Here is a 9,535-nt window from a genome sequence, read left to right as displayed (position 1 = left end):
GGCATGATGGAGCATTGAAAATAAAAGTGAGGGATAATTGGTCTTGCCTGAGTGACAGCATTTTTTTGTTTGTAGTATTCAAGAATACATTAAAGGCTCTCCTCTATGTCTCTGGTAATCTCTTTTCAAGAACGTCTTGCTTACACTTTTTTTTTGCCTGCTTTGCTTTCCAGTCACAGTTTCTTTCTAAACAGTTAATTTTGTCTTTTCTATCACTGCTTTGTTGATTTGTTTTCAAAAGGATGATTAGAAAATGAGCAAAGTATGACATAAAGCTTTTGATAGTGCTCAGTTTAGCTAAAAGATAAACCTAAGGAGGGGTACTAAGAAATGGGAATAATGGATTTGTGAGCTATTTTGAGCTCAAATTCAGCTTTTCTCATGCTATGTAGTTCTTTTTTTACCTGGTAAGTCACCATGGTAACTTATGCTGAACAGTAACCTGGTGAAGTATTCTAAAAGTCCCAGTCTTTTTACTGATTCCATGTTTTAAATATTAAATAAATTATTTAAATATAGATTCTCTGCTGTTAGGCTACACTTTATATGTGCAACTTTTATTAATCTGTACCTTAATAACATCATGCAAGCAGTGCAAATTATGCATTACATTTTCACTGGAATTTGCATGTATTCAGTTGATGATGCAGAAAATATAGAAATGTTTTCATAGTTGGTCCTAATCTGGTGCTACATCTGTAACTGTTCAGTCAAAGAAATTAATTTTACTTTGATTTGTTGGCAAAGGGATTTCCATGTCTCCGTTATCAGGTTATGGGACAGAAACCTTTATTATTTTAAAGCATCCAGTTTAAAGTTTGAAAGCTCCAATGTGCAGCAGAGAAATAAACAGGATTTATTTTTGGAATTAAAATAATAATCTGTTGGTTATCTGACCACTCTAAGTGCTAAAACTCAAGATTAATGATTTCCTATAGCATTCATTTTCAGTCTTGACATCAACAGTCTTGCATTTTTATGTTGGACTTTTATCATCATCCTGTGATGAAACGTCTAGAGTAGGTTGCGCTCATAGGGATCATTTTGTATGAGCATGCACATAGCCAGCTTAGAGCTAAATGTGCACTGATTGGTAGTTAGCGCAACAAAATACATACTTAATCATGGTAGCTGTTATGCTTAACCCCTAAACGACTTGATGGCAGCTGAACAAACGTCAACTAGTTTTAATTATTAATGGCAGGTTAATTACACTGCAGCAAAATTAGAGTTTTACTTCGAATGAGAGTTTAAGTCCAGTTGGTAGCGTTTCTCTATGTTTTAGGGAATCACCACGTTTCAACAATCTGTAAGGTACATCAGCTGGAGCCTTTGGTATCCTACTTCTGGGGACACGTCAGTCATGCCCTTTGTTTTCATCAGGTGAAAATTTTTAATTATTGTTTTCTTCAATTGAATCTTGTAGCTGAAACTTCAAAGTAGCTAGCAAAAATGAATTTTCCTCACCTACAAGGTCTTGAATATTCAAACACAATTATATCTGAAAGACATCATAGTACCACATCACCCCAACAGAGCACTGATGGGGTTAGACTGCTGGCTTATTCTAGGATACTTAAAAGTAGAATGGGAGGCACAGCCTTCAGCTTTCAGGCCCCTCTTCTGTGGAACCAGCTCTCAGTTTGGATTCAGGAGACAGACACAATTTTAATGTTGAGCTTAAAACTTTGGTTTTTGAAAAAGCATATGGGTTGGATGAGGTGACCCTGAAATCCTCCCTTAGTTACACTCCAGTAGGCCTGCCAATGTTCCATAATGCACAGTGTTGGAGGTGGGTGAATCAATCCAAATATTGATAGTAATGATCCCACTGCTGATATTAATAGATGTGCTTCAATCCTCTAAGCTCGGTATGTAGTCCATTTTAGGAAAATGAAAAATGGTAAATGGTAAATGGCCTGTATTTTATATAGCGCTTTGCTAGTCCCTAAGGACCCCAAAGCGCTTTACATATCCAGTCATCCACCCATTCAGACACACATTCACACACTGGTGATGGCAAGCTACATTGTAGCCACAGCCACCCTGGGGCGCACTGACAGAGGCGAGGCTGCCGGACACTGGCGCCACCGGGCCCTCTGACCAAAAAAACAAACCAAAAAAAAAAAAAAACCCCCAGAAAAACTTTAAACATTAAAAATGTCTGAACCTTTTTGTGTTGACTGTGACATATATTGTATTTATAGCTTATGGCACAGAAGACACAATTCATTCTTAAGCCCTGAATCCAAGCTGGCAGCTGGTTCCACATAAGAGGGACCTGGAAGCCTCCGATTCTACTTTTAAATATTGGAAATTGAGAATCACAAGTAAGCCCGCGGTCTGACAGCGAAGTGCTCTATTGAGGTGGCACGGTACTATGAGGTCTTAAAGATAAGATGGAGCCTGATTATTCAAGGCCTTGTCTGTAAGGAGGAGGATTTTAAACGGGGCCAATGAAGAGAAGCCAGTGTGGGATAAATATACTCTCTTTCGCTGGGTCGTTTAGACTGAAGACAAAGTCGACCCAAAGTCCTTTAGAGGCAGGCACAAATCACTGATTTAGTGGTCATTAAAATATGTTCAGAATTTGCAAACTGATTGTGATTCATCCCATAAGTCACGACACACTACTCTCCCCTATATAAGCTGCCTTTATAGATTTGATGTATCAGTGTCTGTATTGCCTAGTATTTACTTGGTATCAGATTGATACCGACATTTTTAGTATTGAACAGCATTTATTGTGTGTTTTTACATTACACACCCTTTCCCACTGTCTTTCTACGACTGTAATTAACCATTAGTTGTTATTGATCTTTGGTTTACTTTCACAATGCGTCGTTTGTCCAGTCTCCCTCCACTCACCTCCAATCAGTCGCAATAATGGCTGTTCCTCTCTGAGCCTGGTTCTGATGAAGGTTTCTTCCTATTAAAAAGGAGTTTTTCCTTCCCACTGTCACCAAGTGCTTGTTTACAGGGCTCTGTGTTCAGTGTTCTGATTGTTGGGGTTTTCTCTTATTACCTTAGAGTTTTTTTACCCCACAGTATAAATTGTTTTGAGGCGATTGTTGTTGTGATTTGGTGCTTTATGAATAAAACTGAATTGCAAAAGAAAACCCCAAACCGTCTTTGGACTGTGCATTGTAAGGCTTGTTTTTTTTGTTCTTTTTGTCAGTGTCAATTTACACAAAATGCAGACTTAGTTGGACATTGAACATAGTAGCATCTGTGGTTTATAGTATGTCCCCCAGAATGAGTACAAAGGTCAGTAAGGAGGAAAACTGCAGCCGCCCTCATAATGCTGTGTGAATGACTCCACTAATGACACCAAATAGCAATTCAGCAGCAATTTCCCCAATCTGGTGAAAAACAAACAACAGCCACAGAGCTTGTTTCCAAAATCAATCTTTGCATTTAATTCAGCGCTTTAGAAGCTTTACAGTAAACAAGAAAAATGTACACTGGTACACATATTTCAGAAGGACAAAAAATATGAATTCTTGATAAATATATTTGGTATTTCTGTTTCTTTAAATAAAGGAACCATATCAAAGTCTGACTTCATGCACACCACGGCACTCACACACACTGAACTCGACTGATAAAAAAAACTTCACGTATTTCCGTGTCTGTTTTAGGCTACTATATTACTGGTGCCGGTAGGCCTGCACAGCTTACATTAAATGTACCATACATAGAAATATTAATGTAGCAAGTAAAAGGCACTCAGAGAAAAGCTTGGACATGCCAGTAAACTCAAAGCAAATTGACCACAACCACGTAAAGCAACTGGATAGTTTCATTCCAAAAACACAACGTTTTTATTTAAAATCAGATCTTTTTACATAACGTAAAAAACCCTCCATCTTAAAAGTTGTAACTGATTATGTGCTTGATTTTAATTACAAATGTATCCTTGTCTGGGTTGGTTACTTGGGATGAAACAATCACAGTTTGCAATCACTGCAACATAGCTGAAAACACTACAACCACACCGCCAGCTGAAACCAAAAAAAACCCCAACTGTTGGCTAGTGCCTCAAATAGATGTGCACTGTACTGTGTCTCTAAATCTGTCTTACTCAAAATAGAGTGTACATAAACAATATAAATAATCTTTACACTCTGTACAAGGATGTTCGTAAGACACTCACTGTTGGAGGTACATTCAGAAATGAGGCTACACTCTCAGTTAGTACCTACAGCATTTATGATATGTAACTCAGAAGAGTACTCGATATAGGAACAGATATGCGTGCACACAGCTGAATGCTTCTACAGGATTATCTTCGCTTCTATAAGCCAGGTGTGAAATAAGCTCACGAAACTGGACAGTTGACACGGAGCGGGATGGAGGCAGACGAGGGAGGGGGGGCGGGGCAACAAATCATTAGTTGTAGCTTTAGTGTGCACACAACCAACATGGTACACATATGCACTTGTACACTTGTACTGCTCCGAGTAACTCCATGCAAAAGTTGGAGATGATAATTTTCAGTTAAGTACATTAACAGCTACAGCCGACACAGAGCTGCTGGGTTTTCTGCACACTTCCTGCTGCTCAGAACCATGAACTACTACACCTATTGTGTTCAGCTTACTGCTACAGCTTGGCCCTAAGACGGAGAAGGATTTTTGCTATTGTTTTGGCGAAATGAGTGATCTAGTCAAAGCAGAAAATGTTTCCCCCCCCAAAAAAGAACAATGTTCAGGACAGGTTCTTTGCGACATACACCACCGCGCGGCTCGTCTTATCACTGAGGAACAAGGTAAATTTGTTTAAGCCTGTCCTCGGGGATCTAGTAGCTAATATGAAGAGCAGTATAACCCCCTTTCTTTGAGAGTGTAAGAATGGAAGGTATATAAAGGAAAGAATTGATTTGCCCCTCACCGCAACCACCTAAATGCCCAGCAGCGCCGAATTTGCTCGGTTCAGCGGGAGTCGTGGAATAGAGGAATCGGGCCAGCGAGCCTGAAGCTGTTATACACCAGTTTGTATGATATGCATGTAATGCGATTCCTTGACATAGTGTAAAAATATGGACTATATATAAGCAGTGGGCGTAGTCTCACGTCACAAGCAAGGTGTACATGTGACTGAAAAACAAAGGCCTCTGCATGGATCAATCACACGGTTGTCCATGCGTTTTACACTAAACTTTGAAGTTATCCCTACAGTTGGGCTTCTTTATGTCACAGGATCAGGTACCCCCTGCTGGTCATGATAAAAAAATGTAAGTTCACAGGTTGGCTACGTCCTTCTTTCTTATGATCTATGATAAGTCCGAAAGTGCTGACGGAATGCAGGTTTGACCACACGATCACCTCCAAAAAGATTAGCACTTTATGGCGTAGTGATTTCTATTGATCTGACATAACTGAAATTTTTGCCCCTCCGAAACAAATCTTTATTGCAGTAAGCATTTAGGACTGGTGACAGCAGAATGGAATGCAGAGAGAGAGATATGAGGAACACGCTGACTATGCTATTTTGCTTGTTTAATTTCACATAATGAGCGTGCTTTGGGATGAATTCTCGCCTCTTCCTCAGATGCGACCCCTCACTGACTCCCTGGCCCTTTCACCTAATGAGTCGCCGAACCGGAGCCGCTGGAGACAGAGCGTACGTGCCAAAAGGGCAGCTCTGTTGTGGCAAGGGGAAATCATGCTTCATTTACAAGTGCAGTTCTCGTTCAGTAATCCAATAATAAAAATTGTTGTCTCTTTGTAAACTAATTGAATGGGTGGGGGTTGAACTGATGCGCATGGCCACATATGTCAGATCAGATCGCTTGTTTGATACTCTTGCTCTACCGTATCCAGAAAGGCTTGTCTGGTCACTGTTAACTCCCCTGTCCCACACAATCACACCTCTTTTTATCCAGTAACCTGCAGCAGAGGGATTCAGAGGTATTAAGTACTGTAGCTATCCCTGAGGTGCCTATCTCTCATGCATTTCCACAGCACAGCGAGGCCAGCCTTGGAGCAATGATCTGTGATGTGCTTTAGGCTCCGCTTTCATCCAGGTGGATCCATTACTGGACTGAACAGAAGAGTGGAGAGGGAGGGCTTGTATGGAGTGTGCAATGTGTATTCTACCCTGTGTATCTGGTCATGATGATGGTTCCTTTGCTAGAAGGTTTTCTAAAGTTTAAGGTGTTACAAAGTTTACCTGGCAGAAATACTAACAATGACATCCAACTTTTTTCAGTCTTTTCAAGTTCAGGCCCTACAACTTCTTGTCTTTTTCTTTTTTAGTTGCCCTTCTCATTCAAAAAGTCCAACTCCGACTGCTCTGTCCCCTCTGGAATACATCAGCCTGAACAACGCCCTCCATCACAAAGTACCCTGATCAGCAATGAAGAATCCACCTTCTTTCTTTTTCCTCCTCCTCAGTCTGTGGGCCCTCCAGCAGACTGCTGCCACAAGCAACATCACGACGCCGACACACAGCAGCGCCACGGACACTACTTTGGTCTGGAGCAACGTGTTAAAGGTAAACGTCACCCCAGTTCCTGCCATGCCGATCACCAGAGATATCACGCCGAACGGGAACACGCAGCGGTACCAGGACTTCTCTGTCCCGCCTGTAGCTTGGGCGAGCCTTTCCAGCGTTGGGAGAGACTCTGGAGGTTTGGCCGAACACCTTCCGACACTTCCCTCCATCTCCCCTCCTTCGCCACAGCCGTTCAAACCCTGGTTCTCAGAGTCCTGGGGCAAGTTGTTGGCCTCGCTGCTGTTGCCGCAGTCCAGGTCCGGATGAAGGACCGAGGCTGGGGGCTGGCGCCCTGAGGAGCAGCCCATCTCAGAGCTGCCGTCCTTGAGTGACGAAGCGCGAAAAGCTGCCCGTCGGCAGCGGGGGTCCTCTTTGAGTACGTTTGATGATTGCTGCCGTTTATGATGCTACAGGGGGTTTCTCTGAAGCTGCTTTGAGTGCTGTCAATGACAGAGAGGTTGCTGCTACTGGTCTTGTTGTTGTTGCTCTCAGTACTTAACGCCAGCATGTGCCTGCAACTGGAGACACAGAGAGAAGACCTGAAAATAGAAAGCAGGAGATGGGGGGAAAGAAGAAAAAATAGGGCAAGACAGAGAAGAAAACACAACTACTGAGCAAACATTCCAAGAGGGCTGGAGACATTCACAGGAAAAGGATGGAAGAAGGGAAAAATAAAGCCAACAGATGAGACAGATCTGCCACAGAGAGGAGGCACTTACCCGGTATTTTCAGTATCCATCAATGAGTGAATGTTTTCAGTGCAGCCTTGTCTCCTGAGCGGCTCGCAGCAGCAGCAGCACCACAGTGTTGTGATGCCGATGTTCATAGGATTATATAATGACAGAGGAGAGGAGGTGGAGCCTGTGGGACGCGGTCAATGGGATGCAAGCATCTGATTGGCTCCACTCGCAGAGTGATTCAGGGAGGAGGGGCTGAGATGAGGTTAACCGTTCAGCGGTCTCATTCACTGATCTTAATTCATTATTTAGTGTGACATGGAATTTGAGATACCCCTTAAAGGCACTGCATTTTTTCATTATGGGCAGAATATAAATGACACTGATACCGAAATGAGAAAAAGATGCTTCTTGACAATGAAATCGGACCAACAAATGTAATCGGCATGAATACTATGACACCACATCCCGCAGCTCTGTCCCTGACTTCATTTTCACTGCTGCTGTCACACATGTTATCAGGGTCATGTGAAAATCTCCAGTGTCTCCAGTTGTGTTACAAGACAGTGCAAGATCCCCACCCCAAGGGTGACAGTGGAATATAATTACAGTGAGATAGAAACCTTGTATCTGCAAAATGTCATCTTTTCAGCAAGAAAAGCGGGACTGCTAAAACTGAGATAATTCAGTTTTTAATAGTTTTAATCAAACCCATGAAGGTCACAGAGAAGCAAGACATGTAATTAGTAAAGATTGAACAGCACCCAAATTTGTATTTTTTTTTAAACAGCTAATCATAATTCAGAATTGAAGTGAAGACATTTTTTGCACAAAAGCATGATGGTTATGGTCATGTTTGTGTCACATTTCTCCAGCATGTATCTCTTATGCTGTTCAGAAAATGACAGTAGGACACAGGAGCAATGTTCCCTCTAATTTTTCATGTGTCTGAGCGAACGCACAAACTCACTGAGCGATTCCTTGGACCACTGTGAGCAACAGCAGACGTGTGCACTGTCGTCACGCCAGCATCAAATCCATCCAAGTTACATGGTTTATTAAAATAATCAAATTACAGCATTTACATTTATGTTAGACTACTTTTAATTAAGTGCTTTAGCCCACTTACAATGAAAAATTTTAAAAATCTTGTTCATAACTTGAACTCCAATTTTGAAAACACGACTTTCTTTCTTTTTTTTAAATTTCTTTTTTAATAAAGCTCTGACTTGTATTATGAGTATGAGTCTGTGGTCTGGGAGTGAGTCCTGTAACTCTCTGTCTGCAAAATACAGTATATAATGACCAATTTTGGGCAATTAATTATATAGTTACTTCTTCAAAAAAGTAACTGAGTTATGCAAACAACAAAGTTTTTTGCTGCTGTTTACCTAAAAATGCAGCCAAGGCATTTTTTTAAATAAAAATTTAAAACTATTTACAGAATCAGCTGTTCTGCATCAAATTTGATGCCACACAAATTATTTGTGCGACTCCAAAAAATAATTTCTGTCCACTATGAGATAAAGGAGAACAACAGCCTGATACCTGCAGGCCTGACAGCAGGAGATGTATCACTCCTGTAACACCTGTAGCCAGGGCTGGATTGGCCATTGGGCATACCCGGCATTTGCCTGCTGGGCCGCTCGTGATTTTTCATTTTTAAGGGCCGATGGGGTTTTATTTCTTTTCTTTTTTTAACGGTACAAATGAATGGTGGTGGCTTGGCCAGTTGGTCATGATCGACTCTGGGCTGGACCAATTACAGCCGAGGAGGTCGAACTTTAAAGTTGAGGTGAAAAGGAACACGATTTGTCCCGTTCCTCTTCAGCTAGAAAGTTGCTAATTCAATCACGAAACTGATCAATGATCAGCTGATCGGCTTTTCTCTCTGCGCCAGAAAGAAGAAACCACACAGCAAATCCAGCATGTCCAAATTAACACTGTCGGATTTGATTTCAACACTGTTAAAGTGTCTATATGGGTCCACACCAGAGAGTGTTAATTTAACTCTTTTTGGAGAGTTGGTACGTTAACTCTGATTTAGTGTTAAACACCAAATCTGTCTGGAGTTGATAATTTAACACTTGGTGTTAAGAGTTTATATATTAACTCTCAAAGAGTATTTTAGTTTAACTACGTAAGAGTTATCTTCTAATTCATTCTAAAAAGCGGGAATTTTACTGTTCTGAACTTCTATAAATTTCTTTTGGAAATAAACATTTACTAAAAAGATGCAATGGTTTTTGAAAAACATTTATTCTGAACTGCGCACCACAATTTCAAAACATTTTCTTAAAGATGTAACAGTATACATGTTCTCACTTTCATTAGAATTTTGTTTATCAAAAGGTCTGACA

General features: G+C 41.0%; 1 protein-coding gene across 2 annotated transcripts; it reads right to left on the bottom strand.

Annotated features, from left to right (window-relative positions):
• Positions 1–3,392: 3,392 nt before the first annotated feature.
• LOC146568022 (transmembrane protein 100-like) lies at positions 3,393–7,298 on the bottom strand. Of its 2 annotated transcripts, none has more exons than XM_085283776.1 (2): positions 7,218–7,298; positions 3,393–7,037 (listed from the first exon to the last, which is right to left on the bottom strand). In XM_085283776.1, exon 2 carries the CDS (start codon positions 6,804–6,806, stop codon positions 6,339–6,341), a length of 468 nt encoding a protein of 155 aa, XP_085139902.1. In that variant the 5' UTR covers positions 6,807–7,037; positions 7,218–7,298; the 3' UTR covers positions 3,393–6,338. The 2 variants fall into 2 exon arrangements, with proteins under 2 accessions (XP_085139902.1, XP_085139901.1); XM_085283775.1 differs by having other exon boundaries at positions 3,393–7,016.
• Between the last annotated feature and the right edge of the window lie 2,237 nt (positions 7,299–9,535).

Source organism: Mchenga conophoros, linkage group LG8 (assembly GCF_057382185.1).
Source record: "Mchenga conophoros isolate Kocher_MC1m ecotype Shallow Benthic linkage group LG8, M_conophoros_male_GT1.1, whole genome shotgun sequence".
Lineage (NCBI taxonomy): Eukaryota > Metazoa > Chordata > Actinopteri > Cichliformes > Cichlidae > Mchenga > Mchenga conophoros.
Note: the sequence above shows the minus strand (reverse complement) of the source record. Positions and strands in the feature narration are given on the sequence as shown.